At 33.7% G+C, this 22,931-nt stretch overlaps 1 protein-coding gene and 1 long non-coding RNA gene across 2 annotated transcripts in view; one reads left to right on the forward strand and one right to left on the reverse strand.

The window, feature by feature from the left end:
- Positions 1-8,465, reverse strand: part of LOC148953173 (uncharacterized) — a 78,075-nt gene extending 69,610 nt beyond the window's left edge. The window contains exons 1-2 of the mRNA XM_089088339.1: positions 7,979-8,465; positions 6,273-6,650 (exon numbers count right to left, since the gene is read on the reverse strand). Of these exons, the coding sequence (XP_088944465.1) occupies positions 6,273-6,650; positions 7,979-8,285 (685 nt within the window). The 5' untranslated portion in view covers positions 8,286-8,465. The remainder of the gene's footprint in view (positions 1-6,272; positions 6,651-7,978) is intronic.
- LOC148953174 (uncharacterized) overlaps positions 1-22,931 on the forward strand; it is a 59,531-nt gene that overhangs the window by 28,375 nt on the left and 8,225 nt on the right. The gene's annotated exons all lie outside the window — the stretch shown is intronic.

A 22,931-nucleotide genomic window follows, 5' to 3' on the forward strand; every position in this document is an offset into this window, starting at 1 on the left:
CCAGATTTTTAGCCTGCGACAGATCCTTGAACACCGGTTTAAACAGCAGCAGGAAACAATCCAAATCTTCATAAACTTTATTACCGCGTTTGATTCGGTCCATCGTGATGCAGCATGGGAAGCAATGAGAGAGGACGGTGTGCATGAGAAGATCATCAATCTACTCAAGGCATACTATGCTGGAACAAAGGCCCGGGTAAGAGTCGATGGCGATCTTTCAGATCTGATCCTGATCGAGGAAGGTGTACGTCAAGGCTGTGTCCTTTCACCAACTTTGTTCAACTTCGTCATTGATTGGATCCTCGGGGTTCTGGACAAGTATAAAGGCATTGCAGTGACCCCGTCCTTCTCCGTCACAGATCTTGACTATGCTGACGATATGGACATGCTTGCTGAATCCGTTGCAGAAGCACAGGCTATGATAAATGACGTGGCAGTCAAGGTACTCTCGACTGGTCTCCAAATAAGCCTACAAAAACAAAATCCATGCGAACAGATGGGATGGATGAAACCCCAGTGACCCTAAATGGTAATCAGATAGAGGACGTCCAGTCTTTCAAATACCTCGTATCGATGGTAAACCCTGCCGGCGAATCATCAGAAGAAATCCAGAGCAGCATATTGTCAGCCAGGAGTGTCTTCTTTCAACTACGGAAGTATCTCTGGAAGTGGAGCGAAGTATCGCCACTCACATAGCTCCGAGTTTATGAAGCTATGCTTCTTTCTGTCCTCCTCTATGGATGTGAAACGTGGTCACTTAAAGCAGCCCAAGCGTTAAGCTTGAATATATTCAACCACAAATGCCTGCGCTATATCCTGGGCATCTGCCTCTCAGATAGAATCTTGAATGAAGAAGTCAGGAGAAGATACGGGGATCACCCACATATCTCCGACATTGTTAATCACAGAAAACTAAGATAGTTTGGCCACACAATGCGCAGACCAGATGACCATATAAGCAAAAAATGTTTCAAATTTCTACCACTACCGGCATCGAAGAAGAGGGCAGGAGGCCAAAAGAAGACGTGGCTAGCAACAATTAAGTCTTATCTGGAGCCAATCGGAGGATTCCGAAAATACGGCCGTCGCTGGGATCGCCAGTGGCTGGAAATGGTGTAGCCTGCCACCCTCGAGCGAAACCTATGGAATGAGACATGTCGTCATCTGCTAGGCGCCACGATGAGTCTGGATGCGGCTTGAACGTACAACAGTACAAGAACGTGCAACAGAACGTGCAACAGTACAAGTACAAGTACAACCATCAAGGACCCCAACCATCAAGGACCCCACCCATTAAGGACTCCAGCCATCTAGGAACCTAACCACCAAGGACCCCAATATCCCCTCCCCCAGCTTTTTGGTCCGTCCCCCCAAATGTTTGAGACTTTTTTTTAAGTTTAATTTTTTTTAACTTTTTTTTTTTAACACAGAAATTAAAATAAGAGTTCAAAATAGGTATAAAATCCTTTTTAATAGACAGTTTATAGAAAATTCACAAAAAATACCAGATATTTCGGTCACATATACAGTGACCGTCATCAGTAGTAAAACTACTGATGACGGTATATGTGATGTCACTGTATATGTGACCCAAATATCTGGTATTTTTTGTGAATTTTCTATACACTGTCTATTAAAAAGGATTTTATCCCTATTTTGAACTTTTTTTTATCGTCATGGAAAGGCAGTGTGGTCTCCGAAATTATCAACATAGAAATTGTTTTCAACTTTTTTTTACATGTCTTAAAATGACATGAAATATGTTTAAAACAAAAAAAAATCACATTTAATATTTTCAAAATACAAAAATGAGAATGATATAGATATGTTACTCGTGTCTTACTATTATAAAAATAATTTTTGTAGTAGCCCTTTTCTTTTTTTGGACCGAATACTTTTTTTGACTTGAAATTATTCAACTTTAATTTTTTATTTATTTTTTTATTTTTATTTGGCTCTACCAATGATACTCTATGGATGCTCATTGACACTACGCAGCTCCCCAAAATTCAACTACTTGGTAAATTCCAAGTCTTTTTTAATTGATGACCGAGTACAAAAAACTAATAAAAAGCACTTTTACATAGAACAAACTCAACTACTTGGTAAATTCCAAGTCTTTTGATTGATGACTGAGTATCAAAAATTAATAAGAAACACACTCAGCTACTTGGAATTCCATGTATTTTAATTGGTGACTGAGTATTTAAAATTTATAAAAAAAAAAAAAAAAACTTTTGTATAGAACAAACTCAGCTACTTGGTAAATTACAAGTCATTTCATTGGTGATTGAGTATCAAAATTAGTAAGAAAACACTATTGCATAGAACAAATTCAACTTATTGGTAAATACGAAGTCTTTTTTAATTGATGACTGAGTATCGATAATTAATAAAAAAGTACTTTTGCCTAGAAAAAACTCAACTACTTGGTAAATTTTCAAGTCTTTAAATTTATGACTCAGTATCAAAAGTTGATAATAAAAGCACTTTTACATAGAACAAACTCAGCTACTTGGTAAATTGCAAGTCTTTTAATTGATGATTGAGTATCAAAAATTTAATAAGAAAACACTTTTGCATAGAACAAATTCAACTACTTGATAAATTCCAAGTCTTTTTTAATTGGTGACTGAGTGTCAATAAATAATAAAAAAAGAACTTTTGCACAGAACAAAGTCAGCTACTTGATAAATTCCAAGTCTTTTAATTGATGACTGAGTATCAAAAATTAACAAGACAAATACTTTGGCATAGAACAAAATCAACTACTTGGTAAAATCCAAGTCTTTTAATTGATCAGTAAATACCAAAAATTAATAAGAAAACACTTTTGCATAGAACAAATTCAACTACTTGGTAAATTCCAAGTCTTTTTAATTGGTGACTCAGTATCAATAATAAGTAAAAAAGTACTTTTGCATAGAACATACTCAACTACTTGGTAAATTCAAAGTCTTTTAATTGATTAGTGAGTATCAAAAATTAATAAAAAAGCACTTTAGCATAGAACAAAATCAACTACTTGGTAAATCCCAAGTCCTTTAGTTGATGAGTGAATATCTACAATTAACAAGAAAACACTTTTGAATAGAACAAACTCAGTTACTTGATAAATTTACTGTGTTTTAATTGATGACTGAGCATTAAAAATTAATAAGAAAACACTCTTTGCATAGAAAAAACTCAACTACTTGGTAAATTCCAAGTCTTATAATTGATTACTGAACATCAGAAATTAATAAGAAAATCACTTTTACATAGGAAAAACTCAGCTAGAAGATAAGTTTAAATTTTTTGAATTGGTTAGTGAATAACAAAACTTAATAAAAAAAAGCACTTTTCCACAGAACAAACTCAGCTACTTGGTAAATTATAGGTATTTTAATTGGTGACTGAGTGTCTACAATTAATAAGAAAACACTTTTGAATAGAACAAACTCAGTTACTTGATAAATTTACTGTGTTTTAATTGATGACTGAGCATGAAAAATTATTAAGAAAACACTCTCTGCATAGAACAAACTCAACTACTTGGTAAATTCCGAGTCTTTTGATTGGTAACTGAATATCAAAAATTAATAAAAAAGTACTTTTGCATAGAACAAATTCAACTACTTGGTAAATTTCAAGGCATTTAATTGATGACTGAGTATCAAAATTAATAATAAAAGCACTTTCAAGTAGAACAAACTCAACTACTTGGTAAATTCCAAGTCTTTTAATTGATGAGTGAATATCAAAAATAAAAAAAAGCACTTTTGCGTAGAACAAATTCAGCTACTTGGTAAATTCTAAGTCTTTTAATTGAAAGGCTTGGAAAGGCTTATTTTCCACGGAGGGGTATTTACCGGGGGGATGGGGTGATATTTTCTGCAGGGGGTATTTTCCGGGAGGGTATTTTCCTGGGGGGTATTTTCTGGGGGGGGGGGGTAAACGCCTAGAACCAAAAGAAGAAGCCAATTGCGTTGGACAGATGGTGATTTTCTCCAGACATCGATATACAGCTAAGCACCCATGTGGATTGGACTTTGTGTAAGCAACTCAAGCTTTTTTATGTTTTTCTTACTAAAGATACTGTCAAGCCAAGGCCATATCTAGGGGAGGGGGTCACTGTGTTCAAACCCTTCCTGAAGTTTTCCGACCCGTAAAAACGTAACAAAAAATCATATTTGCGTTTTTCAAGTTTTTTTCTGTACCTCTATGTCCCAGAACAAACATCCTGGATACACATTTGTGTCAAGGCAACAATTTTAGTTAGTAAATATATTTATTGCAATCATCTCCTTTAATGTTATATGTTGACTCACTCATACTCCCCAAGACTTGGTCCGTAAAATATTTGTTTTTGGCTCATCTACTCTCGCCAAGATACCTACTAAGCAAAATATATATGCGTTTCTCTCTAATGAAACTACGCTGTTTTTTCTGTTTTATTTGACTTGGTGAAGAAACCTTTCGGTCGGCCTTCCTCTCAATAATTGGTTAAACTAAAATTATGACAACAAGAATAGAAAGTAAAGAAAATCCTACAGCCTTCACAATGTTAGCATTTAAATATCCTTAAAATGTGCTGTGAATTTTCCATAAATAATAGATAGCAATCAAAATGTGTTTTTTCATAAATAATGTATTTTGCAATCCCCAATCCGGAAGTTTTTTAGAGCCATAAACCAAGTTGCACTTGTGGACCTCCATGGATCTTTCCACGGATGAAGTTTTCTTGGGGGAAGGGACATTGCTAAGAAAGAGGCGCCAGATTTCCCAGCATTATTTAAAAAACGATCAGAAATTAAATCTAAAAAAAAACATGTTTTTCAACTGAAAGTAAGGAGCAACACCAAAACTTAAAACTGACAGAAATTATTACGTTTATGATTGGGTTCGCCCCCTAGTCAATACCTCGCTCTTTACGCTGAAGTTTTTTTAGTACTTTCATAAGAGCTATTTATTCTAATTAATAGCCCTTGGTATTAAGGGGCCATTTTTAAAGAATTGGAACAAAATTTTTCAACGTTTTGCCCTACTGACAAAAACACATACTTTCATCGTTAGGATCTTGCTTAAACTACGATGAACTTGACTGTAGTCAAGTCAACTACCGTGAATGAGGATCCGGACGTACTCTAAAAAATTTCCCTGAGTTAAGAAATAGAACTCCAATCAAAAAAACTGTTTCGGCCGAAATACAGTGAGTTATATAAACCAAAAACACCATAGGGCCTCAATGTAACGATTACCCAGTCAATACCTCTGCTAATAATTATTAGTAGCAAAAATTCTTATTTTGAGTACTGGTTGTCCATCTCATAATCTCGACAAGGCGACAGGGTCAAAAACAGATTCAACTGGTTTTTCAGAGAGGGAAATCACATCAGTTTTCGATTCCCGTCACCTAGCGACAGAACGCCGTTTATCTCCATGTTGCAAAACAGTCGAGTCGGGGCGCGAATCGGAATCCCGCTTTGTCAGAACCAAAAGTAAATAAATTCAAAAGTCAAGAAAAGTCGGAATAAAGGAAAGTAGATCACATCTAATCAGGCTAGACCCCCCCACATTTCTTCATGCAAACTTTTTCTTCTGACCGATTTGATTATCTTTTCGTACGAAGAAATCAACCAGAAGAAAACGGACGCGAGGGTCTAGCCTGATTTGAGACAGGCATTGCGCTTACGGCAGTTCCCTACTTCTTTAACGGTTATTTACTTCTCATCAGAACCTAGATTAACTCTTGGTTCAAACAGATGCAATCTCACGGTTTTTGCATTTACTCACAGTTTCTCCCTAATGCCGGAATATTCAACATTTTGCTGGTTTGCGAGATACGTTTAAATATTCCAGCGCATTCGACGAACAATCATATGAAAAAAATGCAAACCGAGCACTTCCGTTTCACATCTATATGAATCTGTGTCATCGAAGAGCCGTACCTGTGAGCGAGGCGAAGCGTCGTGAGTGGCAAATTGTTTCGCCCTTTTGGCAACAGAGCTTGCCATGGACTTTTTTCTTCGGCTGATGGCAACCCTGGGGGTAGGCTGCCATGGATAAGCCATAGAAGTTTTTCTTACGCTTGCCATGTTTTTTTTTCTTGAGCTGGTGGCAACCCTTTATTGAATTGTTATTTATACGGCAGAGGATAGCCGATCATATCGAACGACTTTTTGTCAGAGCACCCTTCCTCAAGTAGGACTCAGCCTAGAAGCTTTTCAACAGCCAAAAAACTTAAATTAATATCCCTGACAAAATTAATTCCTCACTGAAAAGGAGCTTACCTTCTGTACTGGTAGTAGTATTTTTTCTATGGTTAATGTCCCTTGCAGGAACGGTAGCATCTTCAGCAGTGAACTTTACTGGCCTGAATAATACTTCATTAACGTCTTTTTCCTTCATTGCATCGATCTCCGTTATTCGGTATGTGTCAGGTCCTGAACCACTTTCAATTCTTAGGGAGCTTTCAGGAGTTTTACCATCCAGGGTGGGGGATGGCTGTAGATAATTGGAACGTCGCTTTGGCTTAGTAGTAATTCTATGAAAAGTAGACGCAACGCTTGAAGAAGGCGATGCTGCAGTTGAGAGTGAAGTCTGAATAGGGAACATCTTGATGTCGTAATCTGAATAGAAGGTAGTATACTCGTCCTGGAGTGACACCCCTAGAATATGAAAAGTGGCAAAACATTAAAATTGACTCGTTTAAAATTAGGCAGAAAAATTGCATTTACACCATGTACTAAACGACCCTAAATGTAATTGAGGGTAAAAACAAGTAAAAATGGCAGCAAAATTGATGGATATCTTCATTTTCATTCTTGTCAATAATTCATGTTAACCTACTGCTGAAACGGTCTACTGCAGCATTGCAACTGGTTTCAAACCAAAATCAATACACGATAAGAGGGACTTGATGTAAATTTAGTCGTCGGCATTATTGAAATGCTTCATTCGATTTATCATTACACTTTTTTGCCCTACGTAAACACGACTCTCCTTGAGAGATTTTAAATTAGTGCCATAAAATCACTAGCAGCTGACGTGCTTTGCACCAAAAGTTGAGTCAATTTCATGCCTAAAAAATCACACCATTCTTTAGGTGATATAAATCGATTTTGGAGGCTCAACAATTATCTTATAGTTTTGTCTTGATTAAGTCACATGGCCTCCGGCGTCGATCTCTCCCTCTGACACAGAGTGCGCCTCTGACACCCTTTGCCACAGAGGGCATTGCTTGTTCAAGGCGCCCCCTGTCGCTGGCGCCCTATGCGACCGCTTACTTCGCTTACCCCAAGAGCTTCTGCAAAACAGATCTACAAAACAAAATATACATCAAATCTACGATCAACGGAAAGCCACAACACAAAAATTCACACTTACAAACATGTTCAAAGGTGATAGTGCATTGAAACTTATTTATTCCAGATATGGATTATCTTTCCATTGATTCTTTCGCTTGGCACATGCTTGCGAAAAATACACACTTCGATTTTGGTAATTGCCCAATGATTTCGATTTGAGTTTATCATTCAGAAAGCAAATTTTCTTACGTTACGAATAAATATTCGCTTTTCGGACACCACTTTCTTCAATATTTTCAAGAAATTAATTCAGCTATGTAAATGAAACATGGTAGGCAGCCTTTAGAGGCGAATTTTTTTAATGTACAAATTGTTGCAAAAACTCTCTTTGAGGGTTTTGGCTACTGTTAGCAAGAGTCGATCCTTAATTACTATTCTTAACCACGAACAAGGTATGTCAATGGAGGGAGGAATAGCCCCCCCCCCCCTAATCTGTAACTCCAAAGGCATTTTTCGGCATTTTCATTAAAGTATATATGTGTTGGTATTTTCATTAAAAAGATCAAGAAACAAAAATTCCCCCTAGATTTGACAAATATATTTCACCCCCCCCCCCTTAGACTGTCTTAAATTGACACCTCTGTTGCAAACTATTTGAAAGAAAGATACATAAAAAAAATTATGGTTACCGTTTATGTTGTCATTAACCTCAAGAAATCTCTTTCCAATAAGGCTTGTCTCTGGCTTTTTGTTTGTGTCTTGTACTTTAGCTTGAAAGAAGTCAGGTAAGGTGATAGAAGAATAGGCAGCGTCTTGTAGCATCCTGTCACTTTTGGTTTTGCTCATGACTGTTTCTCTTGTAAGGTCGCTCAAAGGATGAGCTTTAATTTGATAGTTTCCAGCACGAACTGACGCCCAAACTCCCACAACAACTAAAAGGCATAATATTCCGATTCCTGTTAATGCTAGTAGAAAAACTACTCTAGGGTGAGGCATTTTGCATTGGTTAGCCAGCTATGAACAAGCAAAACAAGCTGTTTCGAACAATAGATCACTTCATTTTTATCACTAATAATAGACAAAACCTAAAACAGGCAGATTTAAAACCATTTAGACTAGAACGCTAACAACATGCGCAACACAAACTGGAATATACGATGTGAATTTGGAGCGCGATAAAATTTATGTCCGTTATTTTAGATAGGACATTATTGAATAGCGAATCAAGCTGTTGTTTTTTAATACAAGTCAGATGTTGTAACGGTTATTATTGTTACCGAATTATCAGTACATAAGTCCTGCTGTGAGATTGCAATTTTAAATAGAATGTCGAGCAGCGGGTCAATGGAGCACGGTAGACAGAATTTACACTATCGACAAGGGATATACTCTCCATCATAGTTGCATCAGTAGCTGCAACCTAGTAAAGAGCGAACCATAGTCCATAGTAACTAAAAGTTAAAAAATGCTTTTTGAAATAAACTGCCTGGTGAAAATAAATTGTCATCTGGCACTGATTTGCGAATGGTAAATATTATTTCGGTTCGTCTTAAAAGTAAAAGTTTATCGCAAAAAGAAACTTATGGTGATTTCGAAAAAAGGCCCGAACCCCTCGAAAATGGCGTCAGACTAAATAAAAAACGTACCATTGGAATCAGCATGGTCGAAAATCTCATACAGGAAAATTACAACCCCCCTCCTTGAACAACAAGGAAAATCGCTTTATGCATCGGTAGCACTGATCTGTCTCCCTTTTTTCTTTTTTTTTCTCGAGGTCTAGCGGGTTACTAGAACATCATAGATAGATGCTTAACAGCTCATTCAGAAGCTATTTCTTATATCTACGTGCTTTTTATAAACTCCGCCATCTGCAAGTGCCACATGGCACTGAAATGGCAATTTGTGCCATTTCTCAAGTGGTGGCGCTAGCCGGCTACTAGAATATGAAAGACAGATTTTTTATAGCTCATATAAAAGATATTGCTCGTATCTACGTTCTTTCTATAAATTCCAGCATCTACAATTTCCAAATGGCACTGGAAACGGCAATTTTTGTGCCATGTCTCAAGTGGAAAAGCTGAGGCTATTGGGCTAGCAGAACTTATAAGAGTTATGTTAAAAAAAAAGTTTTTGTAAGAAATTTTAATTAGAAATTGAATTGTTGTTATTTAAAAAAGGAATAAAAGAATGATAAAGAAATAAGTATTAAAAGCAGGATAAAGATAACGTTTTAAAGGGATTAGAGAAGTTTTAAAAGTAGGATAAAGATAAAGTTTAAAGAGAATTGAGCAGCCAAAGGGGAAAGATATGATGAGTAATAAGGGTATAGGAAATGAAGTGAAGGGATAAGGCGACAGTCTACCTATTAGTATTTTTTTTTGTAAATGTAGAGTTTGTCATTTCTTTCTTACTCTTTTTTTTATATTGTTATTTTGGGGGAGGGGAGTAAAAATAAATAATATCTCAGGGGAAATAGAGGTTGATGAAAAAAGATTTGAAAAGTGTAATTTAAGGTCACGATGGAAGGGGTGCCCTAAGGGGGAAGGGCAGCCTGAGATATCGGATGAACCTAAAAGGTATATGAAATTTGAAATGTAGTATACCTCTATTTTTATAACCTGATATCTTTTGGAATGCTCAATTTTATATAAATTTAATATATGGATTTTTTTAAGAAGTTTTTCTTTTTTTTTAAGAAAAGAGTAGGTGACATTAAATAAGTTATGAGATATTGTTAAAGAAAATTTGAAAGTCACCGAGAGGAGAGGAGGTGGGAATTAAAAAAAAAAAAAATAATAAGAGTTATGTTTAATGGCTCGTTTGAAACCTATTGCTCATATCAACGTACTGTTTTTTTTTTTTTCAATTCTACCATAAGTAAGTGCGGTACAGCTCTGAAAACAACACGTTTGGTGCCACTTCACAAGTGGAAAAGCTCTGAAGTACAAAACAGGTACTATTGTGATAGTTATGTTCCAGAACCCTTAACTGAAGGTTTACAAGAACCCTTCCCGCACCCTCCCCCTTGCAACCCCCTGAGTAAGTTTTATAAATCGTCTGCTCACCATTAAGCTACTGAAACATTAGCAGGCTACCACACCATCGTAGATAGATATTTAATGGCTCAATTATAAGCTATTGCTTATATTTACTAGGTCTTTAAAAATTCTACCATCTATTAGAATTCACACATTTTAATATGAACCAGTTTCTATGGAGAATTTGCAATGAACTCTTTGTCATGGTTCCAGCATTAGCTGTAACCTAGTAAAGAGCGAACCACAGCCCATAGTAACTAAAAGATAACAAACGTAAAACGGTCTTTTTTTTCTTCTTTTTTTCCAGGCCTAGTGGGCTACTAGAACATCATAGAGAGATGCTTAAGAGCTCATTCAAAATCTATTTCTCATATGTACGTGATTTATATAAATTCCGCCATCCGCGAGTGCCATATGGCATGAAAAAGGGCACTTTTTATGCCATTTCTCAAGGAATGGTGCTAGCGGGCAACCAGAACATAGGAAATAGATTTTGATAGCTAATATAAAAAGTATTGCTAATATTTACATTCTTCCTATAAACTCCACCATCTGCAAGTTTCAAATGGTACTAAAAACGACCCTTTTTGTGCCATGTCTCAAGTAGAAAATCTGGGGCTAGTGGGCTACCAGAACTTCTTAGAGTGATGTTTAATAGCTCATTTGAAAACGTTTGCTCATATCTACGTAATTTTATCAATTCTACAATTCGTAAGTAAGATATAGCACTGAAAATAACACTGTTCGTACCACTTCGTAAGTGGAAAATCTTAAAAGTATAAAACGGTATAATTGTAATAATTATGATCCAAAACCCTTAACTGGAGGTTTGAAACACCACCTCCGCATGTTCCTCCTCAAGGACCCCTTAATAACCTATGCAATTAAAGTTCCACAAACACCAATATATTAAATCAGATTATTAGAGGCGTGGTTCTGTTAGTACAGGGCAGAACTTCAAATTAGATTATCATGCGTTCGATTCCTCCAAGGATTCTTTTTCCCAATCATGGTTTGTCACTTCTTATGATTACGTTTTAGATAATCCACTAATTGTGCAAATGTGATGCACTCATTTTTCAAAGCATATCCCGGGAAGACTCATTTTAAAGCTATTACTCATATCTTTCTTATCAATTTTACTGTCCATAAGTGCCATATAGCACTAAAAACGGCACTTTTGGTGCCACTTCCTAAGTGGAAGAGTTTGGAAGCATAAAACGGTACCATTGCAATAATTATGGTCCAAAGCCTTTAACTAGAGGTTCATAAGAACCCCTCACATACACTCCCCCTCCAATCGCACTTAGTAAGTTTCATAAATCGCCTACTCATCTTGAAAGTAAGAGATTATTGTGAAAACAAACAAACTAAAACTAAAAATCTACCAAAAATTATGCTTTGATGATCAACAGTTTTGAATTAAACCTTCAAACTTCACTCTGCGACGAAGCCTGTGTGCTAGTTCTAATTGCGGTAATTGAGGGGAAGGGACGTCCTTGCCCCTTTAGTTTTTTGCTCCTACATGGGTTTTGAAAAATACCTTTTTTGGTCATTTAATTGAAAAAGGAACTTTTTTTCATTTGAAAACAATGGGGGAAAACGGAAAGTGCGCTTTATGGGAAGGTGCTATCAAGTCAAATTCATAAAGCGATTAGGCATTAATATAAGCTTTTAAATGCGCCCTTAAACAGCTCCATAAGTTTTCAATTGAAACTAAGGAATGACATTAAAACTTAAAACGAACATAAATTATTCCGTATAAATAAAAAAAAGATCATGGCAGCGTTGTTTCTTACAACATTAAATTTGAATAAAAACGAGCAAAGATTAATCTAAAAAATGTAGTTTTTCCAAGGGAAGTAAAGAGCGAAGTTTGAAACTTAAAACAGACAAAAATTATTGCTTCACAGCCTATCTAATATATATATATATATATATATATATATATATATATATATATATATATATATATATATATATATATATATATATATATATCAATAAAACTAGTACGTATAAACCAACTAATTATGCTTCCCTGTGTTTCTAGGATTATAGAAAACTAGAACTTTACTGAAAACACAAAATAATATAGGAGTTTTAGTACAGTAAAAGTAAACCAATTAAGGACGTTTTTTACAGAATAAAAATATTATCAATCCCTTTTAGGATCAATTCTTTTTAAGATAAAGCAACATTCATTTTAGAATTGTTGCCTAATTTTGTTTCTCGCTTAATTTGGTATCACTTCTGCACGATGGCTCAGTTCAATGCCTGGCTGTCGTTTTGGTTTTAAAAAGGACATGTCATGATTAGTTTGTAGACAAGTTCGAAGTAAAGCCATCGTGATAGCATTAGGATTAGGACTATAGACTAGCTTTAGAATTTGTATCATAGCTTCAAAATCGCATTTTTAGAGTTCATATATGTCTTATTTGATATTCATTTCAAGAAATACTAAAGCATATTTCTTACAATTGAAAACTGTTTATTAATCACTATTGGTATTACAGCTGGCGAGACTAAAATGCTACCTGATAAATCAATCCATTATTTATGTATGCTGTTCAATGACTTTGCGGTTATTAAAAGAATATTTAATTGTACGCTTATGTTTTTAAGATATTTTTAATTGTATATGGAAAATTACTCATGTTACAATTGGCGTAAGACTATGAAAAGCTTTATAGATTAGTTTATTATTGTCAGGCTACATACTCACGCTTGACTCCCAAATCAATATTCCTTTTTTTAATACTTGATGTTTGTGTTTTCAGTAAAGCGCTAGTTTTCTATAATCTTAGAAACACAGGAAACGTAATTAGTTGGTTTATTTGCACTAGTTTTATTGATATATATTAGATAGGCTGTGAAGCAATAATTTTTATCCGTTCTAAGTTTCAACTTCGCTCTGTACTTCCCTTGAGTAAAAAGGCCTCAGGAGGTCCCACGACTCACCCCTGCTGCCACCTACAACTTTTTTACATAATTTATGCATGTTTTTATGTCTGTTCGTTGTCAGTGAGAATTGAAAAACAGGATTTTTCTCACTTGAAAAAACATGATTTTTCTCACTTTTATGGATGTTTTCTTGGACGGTTATGGGTGTTGGTCAATTTATTTGATGTTTTTCATAGATGTCAACAGCAATTCATGTCTGTTTTATGGTTCGTTGTCAGTGAGAATGAAAAAACAGGAACTTTCTCACATTTATGGATGTCAACAGCAATTTATGTCTGTTTTATGTCTGTTCGTTGTCAGTGAGTAACAAACATGGCTTCTTTGATCTTTAGGCTAACCTAACCTGAGAGCTTGATTTACATAATCGGCGGGGGAGAATGTAATGATTTACGAAAGGGGAATTAAGAAACAAACATGGCTTCTTTGATCTTTAGGCTAACCTAACCTGAGAAATTGATTTACATAGTCGCTAGGGGAATGTATTGATTCACGAAGGGGGAATTAAGAAATATTATGGTTTCTTTAATCTTAGGTCTGAGGGATAAACGTTCTTTAGGTCAGAGAGAAAAATTAATATTCTATTTTTAAATAGGGCTTCATTGATCTTTATTGTCAGGAATTAGAAATGACATCACTTGTTATCTTGGAATTATGCGGGAGTCTAAAGAGATAGACATTCTATTTTTAAATACGGCTTCACTGAGCTTTAAGTCGGAGAGATAAATTGATATTCTAACGAAACCTTAATAGTGTAGCTAGGAACATTTATGAGATGGAGAGATTAACGTAGGAAAGGGTTTCCTAGAAATTTGAAATGTGACAGCGCAGAGATGCCAAAAACAAAAGGAATACGCTGAAGTTACGATTAGGGATTATTTGGGTGAAACCGTTTTAGGGAATTATTTCGGCGAAACAGTTAGAGACATTTTAAAAGATGATTTAAAAGATGATTTTAGAAGAGGATTTGAGGGTGAAACTCTGTGGTCGTCATAATACACAAGTTCCATTTGCACAGTGTTGTGAGGTCCCCTACCACAACCCCAAAGAGTCCTCATACCCCTCCCCAACCCCGAAGGGTCCTCATACCCCACCCAAACCCCGAAGGAAGCCCCCGGTCCTCAAAGGTCCACCGGGCTCCCAAAGGGCCACCCGGCCCTCAAGGGTCCCCCAGACCCCCAAAGGACCTCCCAGGCCCCAAAGGCCCCCTCCCCCCTGGCCCCCAAAGGCCCCCCCTCTCCATCTCCTCCCTCTCCTCCCCCTCCTCACCTTCCCCTCCCCCACCCCTCCTCCCCCTCCCCTTCCCTCCCCTTCCCTCCCCCATTTTTTTATATTTTTTGAAACCTATAGTTTGGGATGAGTAGTTTGCTATTTTTGACTTTTCTGAGCTAGGTTTCTTAGCCTTTCATAGGTGTGTGTTGTCAGAAACTTATGATTTAGGATATGTAAATTACTATTTTTGACTTTTCTGAGCTAGATTTTATAGCCTTTCATAGGTGTTTGTTGTCTGAAACCTATAGTTTGGGATGAGTAGTTTGCTTTTGGACTTTTCAGAGCTGGATTTCATTGACTGTCGTAGGTGTTTGTTGACTGAAAATTATGATTTGGGATATGTAATTTTCTATTTCGGTCTTTTCTAAGCTAGTTTTCATAGACTTTCGTAGGTGTATGTTGTCTGAAGCCTATAATTTGGGATTTTTTGTTTTGCTTTTTGGACTTTTCAGAGCTAGGATTCTTAGTCCCACATAGGTGTTTGTTGTCTGAAACATCTAGGTTGAGATGAGTAGTTGGCTATTTCAGGCTTTTCTGAGCTTATTTTTCTTAGTATTGCATTGGTGTTTGTTGTCTGAAACTTATCATTTGAGGTGTCTAATTTTCTCTTTCATGCCTTTCTGATCTAAGGCTTCATAGTATTTAGTAGGTGACTGTTGTCTAAAACTTATGATTTGGGATATGTAAATTACTATTTCGGGCTTTTCTAAGTTAGATTTCTTAGTCTTTTGTTGGTGTGTGTTGACTGAAACCTATGATTTGGGATATAAGGTTCATAGTCTTTCGTTGGTGTGTGTTGTCTGAAACCTATGATTTGGGATTTGTAGTTTTGCTTTTTGGACTTTTCAGAGCTAGGATTCATAGTCCCTCATAGGTGTTTGTTGTCTGAAACCTATAGTTCGGGATGAGTAGTTTGTTATTTCAGGCTTTTCTGAGCTAAGGTTTCTTAGTATTTCGTAGGTGTGTGTTGTCTGAAACTTATGACTTGAGGTGTCTAATTTGCTATTTCAGGCCTTTCTGAGCTAAGCTTTCATAGTATTTCGTAGGTGAATGTTGTCTGAAACTTATGATTTGGGATATGTAAATTACTATTTCGGGCTTTTCTAAGTTAGATTTCTTAGTCTTTCGTTGGTGTATGTTGACTGAAACCTATGATTTGGGATATAAGGTTCTTAGTCTTTCGTTGGTGTGTGTTGTCTGAAACTTATGATTTGGGATTTGTAGTTTGCTTTTCGGACTTTTCAGAGCTAGGATTCATAGTCCCTCATAGGTGTTTGTTGTCTGAAACTTATAGTTTGGGATGAGTAGTTTGCTATTTCAGGCTTTTCTGAGCTAAGGTTTCTTAGTATTTCGTAGGTGTGTGTTGTCTGAAACTTATGACTTGAGGTGTGTAATTTGCTATTTCAGGCTTTTCTGAGCTAAGGTTTCATAGTATTTCGTAGGTGAATGTTGTCTGAAACTTATGATTTGGGATATGTAAATTACTATTTCGGGCTTTTCTAAGCTAGATTTCTTAGTCTTACGTTGATGTGTGTTGTCTGAAACCAATGATTTGGGATGGGTGGGTTGCTATTTTCGACTTTTCTGAGCTGGATTTCTTAGCCTTTCCTAGGTATGTGTTGTCTGAAACCTATGATTTGGGAAATGGTTAATTTGCTATTTTTGACTTTTCTGAGCTAGGTTTCTTGGCCTTTCATAGGTGTGTGCTGTCAGAGCCAAGGTTTCTTAGTATTTCGTAGGTGTGTGTTGTCTGAAACTTATGACTTGAGGTGTCTAATTTGCTATTTCAGGCTTTTCTGAGCTAAGGTTTCATAGTATTTCATAGGTGTATGTTGTCTGAAACTTATGATTTGGGATATGTAAATTACTATTTCGGGCTTTTCTAAGCTAGATTTCTTAGTCTTTCGTTGATGTGTGTTGTCTGAAACTAATGATTTGGGATGGGTGGGTTGCTATTTTTGACTTTTCTGAGCTGGATTTCTTAGCCTTTCCTACGTATGTGTTGTCTGAAACCTATGATTTGGGAAATGGTTAATTTGCTATTTTTGACTTTTCTGAGCTAGGTTTCTTAGCTTTTCATAGGTTTGTGCTGTCAGAAAATTATGATTTGGGATTTGTAGTTTGCTTTTTGGACTTTTCAGAGCTAGGATTCTTAGTCCCTCATAGGTGTTTATTGTCTGAAACCTATAGTTTGGGATGAATAGTTTGCTATTTCAGGCTTTTCTGAGCTAAGGTTTCTTAGTATTTCATAGGTGTGTGTTGTCTGAAACTTATTATTTGAGCTATGCAATTTGCTATTTCCGACTTTTCATAACCAGATTCCTTAGTCATTCGTAGGTGTGTGGTGTCTGAAACCTATGATTTGGGATGTGTGGGTTGCTATTTTTTGACTTTTCTGAGCTGGATTTCTTAGCCTTTCGTAGGTATGTGTTGACTGAAACCTATGATTTGGGGTTCAATTTTTCATAGAAGATAGAAAAGTTCATGATCTCTTCTGAATTTTACCAAAGAACAGAATTCAGTTCCAATTTCTCCAGAGAAAACAAAAATCTTCCACTTCAGTTCTTTATTTAACAAAGACATAAAGAAATTTAAAGTTCTATTCTAAATTTTTCGGTGGAAGATAGAAAAAGTAATACCATACTTATGAATGTTTTCACGGAAGATAAAAAGTTCTAGTCCAATTTAAAATTTTCTCAATGAAGTGAAGAAAAGTTCAAGTTCTCTACTGAATTTTCTCAATGAAAAAGAAATTAGTCATTGATCATTTCTATTTTTCCAAATAATATAAAAATTTTCCACTTTAGTTCAGATCTGTCTCGAAGAGATGAAAAATTTAAAATACTATTCCAAATTTTATCACAGAAGATAAAAAAGTTCAAGTTCTCTTCGGAATTTTACCAAAGAACACAATTCAATTCTAATTTCTCCAGAGAAAAAAAAAATCTTCCACTTCAGTTCTATATTTCACAAAGACATAAAGAAATTTAGAGTTCAATTCTAAATTTTTCGGAGGAAGATAGAAAAAGTAATACTTGATAGAAATACTTGTGAATATTTTAACGGAATATAAAAATTTCTAGTTCAATTTTAAATTTTCTCAACGAAGTTAATAAAAGTTCAAGTTCACTTCTGAATTTTATCAAAGAACACAATTCAATTCTAATTTATCCAGAGAAAATAAAAATCTTCCACTTAAGTTCTTTATTTCACAGACACATAAATAAATTTAAAGTTCAATTCTAAATTTTTCAGTGGAAGATAGAAAAAGTAATACCATACTTGTGAATATTTACCCGGAGGATAAAAAGTTCTAGTTCAATTTAAAATTTTCTCAACGAAGGGAAGAAGAATTCAAGTTCTCTTCTGAATTTTACCAAAGAACACAATTCAATTCTAATTTCACCAGAGAAAATAAAAATCTTCCACTTAAGTTCTTTATTTCACAATGACATCAAGAAATTTAGAGTTGAATTCTAAATTTTTTGGTGGAAGATAAAAAAAGTAATACTATACTTGTGAATATTTTCCGGCAAGATAAAAAGTTTTAGTTCAATTGTAAATTTTCTCAACGAAGTGAAGAAAAGTTCAAGTTCTCTACTGAATTTTACCAAAGAAAACAATTCAATTATAATTTCTCCAGAGAAAACAAAAATCTTCCACTTAAGTTCGTTATTCTACAAAGACATAAAGAAATTTAGAGTTCAATTCTATATTTCTCGGTGGAAGATAGAAAAAGTAATACCATACTTGTGAATATTTTCCCGGAAGATAAAAAGTTCTAGTTCAATTCAAAATTTTCTCAACGAAGTGAAGAAGAATTCAAGTTCTCTTCTGAATTTTACCAAAGAACACAATTCAATTCTAATTTCACCAGAGAAAATAAAAATCTTCCACTTAAGTTCTTACTTTTACAAAGACATAAAGAAATTTAAAGTTCAATTCTCATTTTTGGTGGAAGATATAAAAAGTAATACCATACTTGTGAATATTTTACCGGAAGATAAAAAGTTCTAGTTCAATTTAAAATTTACTCAATAAAGTGAAGAAAAGTTCAAGTTCTCTTCTGAATTTTACCAAAGAACACAATTCAATTCTAATTTCACCAGAGAAAATCAAAATCTTCCACTTAAGTTCTAAATTTCACAAAGACATAAAGAAATTTAAAGTTCAATTCTAAATTTTTCGGTGGAAACAAGAAAAAGTAATACCATACTTGTGAATATTTTCCCGGAAGATAAAAAGTTCTTGTTCAATTTAAAATTTTCTCAACGAAGTGAAGAAAAATTCAAGTTCTCTTCTGAATTTTACCAAAGAACACAATTCCATTCTAATTTCGCCAGAGAAAATAAAAATATTCCACTTCAGTTCTATATTTCACAAAGACATAAAGAAATTTAAAGTTCAATTCTAAATTTTTCGGTGGAAGATAGAAAAAGTAATACCATACCTGTGAATATTTTCTCGAAGAGATGAAAAATTTAAAATACTGTTCCAAATTTTTCATGAAAGATAAAAAAGTTCAAGTTCTCTTCGGAATTTTACCAAAGAACACAATTCAATTCTAATTTCTCCAGAGAAAATAAAAATCTTCCACTTAAGTTCTTTATTTCACAGACATAAAGAAATTTAAAGTTCAATTCTAAATTTTTCGGTGGAAGATAGAAAAAGTGATACCATACTTGTGAATATTTTCCAGGAAGATAAAAAGTTCTAGTTCAATTTACAATTTTCTCAGCGAAGTGAAGAAAAGTTCAAGTTCTCTTCTGAATTTTACTAAAGAACACGATTCAATTCTAATTTCACCAGATAAAATAAACATCTTCCACTTCAGTTCTTTCTTTCACAAGGACATAAAGAAATTTAAAGTTCAATTCTAAATTTTTTAGTGGAAGATAGAAAAAGTAATACCATACTTGTGAATATTTTCACGGAATATAAAAATTTGTAGTTCAATTTAAAATTTTCTCAACGAAGTAAAGAAAAGTTCAAGTTCGCTTCTGAATTTAACCAAAGAACACACTTCAATTCCAATTTCTTAATAGAAAATAAAAATCTTCCACTTCAGTTTTAAGTTCCAAAATGAAATAAAGAAATAAAAATTCCTATTTAAAATTTTTAGATCAAAGAAGAGAAAAGTATTACTATGATTGTGATTATTTTCCATGAAGATAAAAAGTTTCACTTTATTTATAATTTTTCTTAAATTCAGTTCTGATTTTTCTCAAAGAGATGAAAAATTTAAAGTTATGTTCCAAATTTTTCATAGAAGATAGAAAAAGTTATACATTGATTGTGAATATTCAACATGAAGATAAGGAACTCCACTTTAATTCAGAGCTTTCTCGAAGAAGTGCAAAATGTTCAAGTTCTCTTCTGAATTTTCTTAAAGAAGAGAAAAACGTTAGCTACGCGTGCGTACGTAGGCTAACCTAGCCTTACCTAACTTAACCTAATCTAACTTAATCTAACCTAACCTAATCATACACCTAAATTTTTGCCTGTCTCTCACCTAACCTAAGCTAACCTAAGTGAAGCGTACTTAATCTAGCCTAACCTAACCTAACCATACTCGCCAGAAAAGGTTAGGTTAACTTATCATGAGCGCTCATGATAAGTTAACCTAACCTAACCTAACTTAAACATGTAGAAATGTTTCTATTTATTTATTAATATTTATTTATACCTAACCTAACCTATTGTGTTGGAGGTTAGATGAACGAGTTTGAACGATTGTCTTTAATAATAGAAGGAGTCACTCATTTTCTAATTTAAAAATTTGAGGGGCAAATCCATACGACAAAGGAGCTAAAATTTAATTTAAAATTAGAATAGAACTTTAAATTTTTCATCCCTTTGAGAAAAAACCAGAACTGAAGTGGAATATTTTTATTTTCATTGAAAAATTAGAAGAGATCTTTGAATTTTTTATGTCTTTGATAAATTAAGAGCTGAGTTGGTAGCTTTTTCATTTTCATTGTAGACATTCAAAATTAAGTTATCTTTTTTATCTTCTTTATGAAATTTAAGAAGATAACTTGAATTTTTTGCACTTCTTAGAGAAAGCTCAGTCTGAAATTGATGTTCTTTATCTACATGTCGAATATTCAAATCAATGTATAACTTTTTCTATCTTCTATGAAAAATTTGGAACAGAACTTTAAATTTTTCATCTCTTTGCAAAAAATCAGAACTGAATTTAAGAAAATTAGAATTAAAGTGAAACTTTTTATCTTCACTGGAAAATAATCACAATCATAGTATAACTTTTCCTATCTTCTACAGAAAAATTTATAACTGAACTTTACATTTTTTATGTCTTTGAGAAATTATAAACTGAAGTGGAAAGTTTTTTCATTTTCATTAGTAAAATTCAGAATTGAGCAAACTTTTTTCTCTTCTTTAAGAAAATTCAGAAGGGAACTTGAACATTTTGCAATTCTTCAAGAAAACTCACAATTAAAGTGATGCCCCTTATCTTCATGTCGAAGATCCAAAATCAATGCAGAACTTTTTCTATCTTCTACGAAAAATTTGGAACTGAACTTTAAATTTTTCATCTCTTTGCAAAATATCGGAACTGAATATAAGAAAATTAGAATTAAAGTGAAACTTTTTATCTTCACTGGAAAATAATCACAATCATAGTTTAACTTTTCCTATCTTCTACAGAAAAATTTAGAACTGAACTTTAAATTTTTATGTCTTTGAGAAATTATGAACTGAAGTGTTTTTTCATTTTCATTGGTAAAATTCAGAATTGAGCTAACTTTTTTCTCTTCTTTAAGAAAATTCAGAAGAGAACTTGAACATTTTGCACTTCTTCGAGAAAGCTCTGAATTAAAGTGGAGTTCCTTATCTTCATGTTGAATATTCACTTTCAATGTATAACTTTTTCTATCTTCTATAAAAAATTTGGAACAGAACTTTAAATTTTTCATTTCTTTGAGAAAAATCAGAACTGAATTTAAGAAAAATTATAAATAAAGTGAAACTTTTTATCGTCACGGAATAAAATCACAATCATAGCATTACTTTTTTTTTATTTCATATAAAAAATTTGAAAAGAAATTTATATTTTTTCATTTCATTGTAGAACTTAAAAATGAAGTTGAAGAGTTTTATTATCTACGAAGAAACTGGATATGAAGTGTGTTGTGTGGTAACGTTCAGTAGAGAACTTGAGATTTTCTTTAATTCGTTGAGAAAACTTTACAATGTACTACAACTTTTTATCTTCCGGGAAAATATTCAAAAGTATGGTATTACTTTTTCTATCTTCCACTGAAAAATTTAGAAATGAACTTTAAATTTCTTTATGTCTTTGTGAAATAAAGAGCTGAAGTGTAAGATTTTTCTTTTCTCTGGTGAAATTAGAATTGAATCGTGTTCTTTAGTAAAATTCAGAAGAGAACTTGAACTTTTCTTCACTTTGTTGAGAAAATTGTAAATTGAACTAGAACTTTTTATCTTCCAGGAAAATATTCACAAGTATGGTATCACTTTTTCTATCTTTCACCGAAAAATTTAGAATTGAACTTTAAATTTTTTTATGTGTTTGTGAAATAAAGAACTTAAGTGGAAGATTTTTATTTTCTCTGGAGAAATAAGAATTGAATTGTGTTCTTTGGTAAAATTCCGAAGAGAACTTGAACTTTTTTATCTCCTGTGAAAAAATTGGAAGAGTATTTTAAATTTTTCATCTATTCGAGAAAATATTCACAGGTATGGTATTAATTTTTCTATCTTCCAACGAAAAATTTAGAATTGAACTTTAAATTTCTTTATGTCTTTGTGAAATATAGAACTGAAGTGGAAGATTTTTATTTTCTCTGGTGAAATTAGAATTGAATTGTGTTCTTTGGTAAAATTCAGAAGAGAACTTGAATTTTTCTTCACTTCGTTGAGAAAATTTTAAATTGAACAAGAACTTTTTATCTTCCGGGAAAATATTCACAAGCATGGTATTACTTTTTCTTGTTTCCACCGAAAAATTTAGAATTGAACTTTAAATTTCTTTATGTCTTTGTGAAATATAGAACTTAAGTGGAAGATTTTGATTTTCTCTGATGAAATTAGAATTGAATTGTGTTCTTTGGTAAAATTCAGAAGAGAACTTGAATTTTTCTTCACTTCGTTGAGAAAATTTTAAATTGAACTAGAAGTTTTTATCTTCCGGGAAAATATTCACAAGTATAGTATTGCTTTTTCTATCTTCCACCGAAAAATTTAGAATTGAACTTTAAATTTCTTTATGTCTTTGTGAAATAAAGAACTTAAGTGGAAGATTTTTATTTTCTCTGGTGAAATTAGAATTGAATTGTGTTCTTTGGTAAAATTCAGAAGAGAACTTGAATTCTTCTTCACTTCG

This window comes from Artemia sp. Qi Xiang Cuo, chromosome 4 (genome assembly GCF_049724085.1).
Source record: "Artemia sp. Qi Xiang Cuo chromosome 4, ASM4972408v1, whole genome shotgun sequence".
In the NCBI taxonomy this organism is placed as follows: Eukaryota; Metazoa; Arthropoda; class Branchiopoda; order Anostraca; family Artemiidae; genus Artemia; species Artemia sp. Qi Xiang Cuo.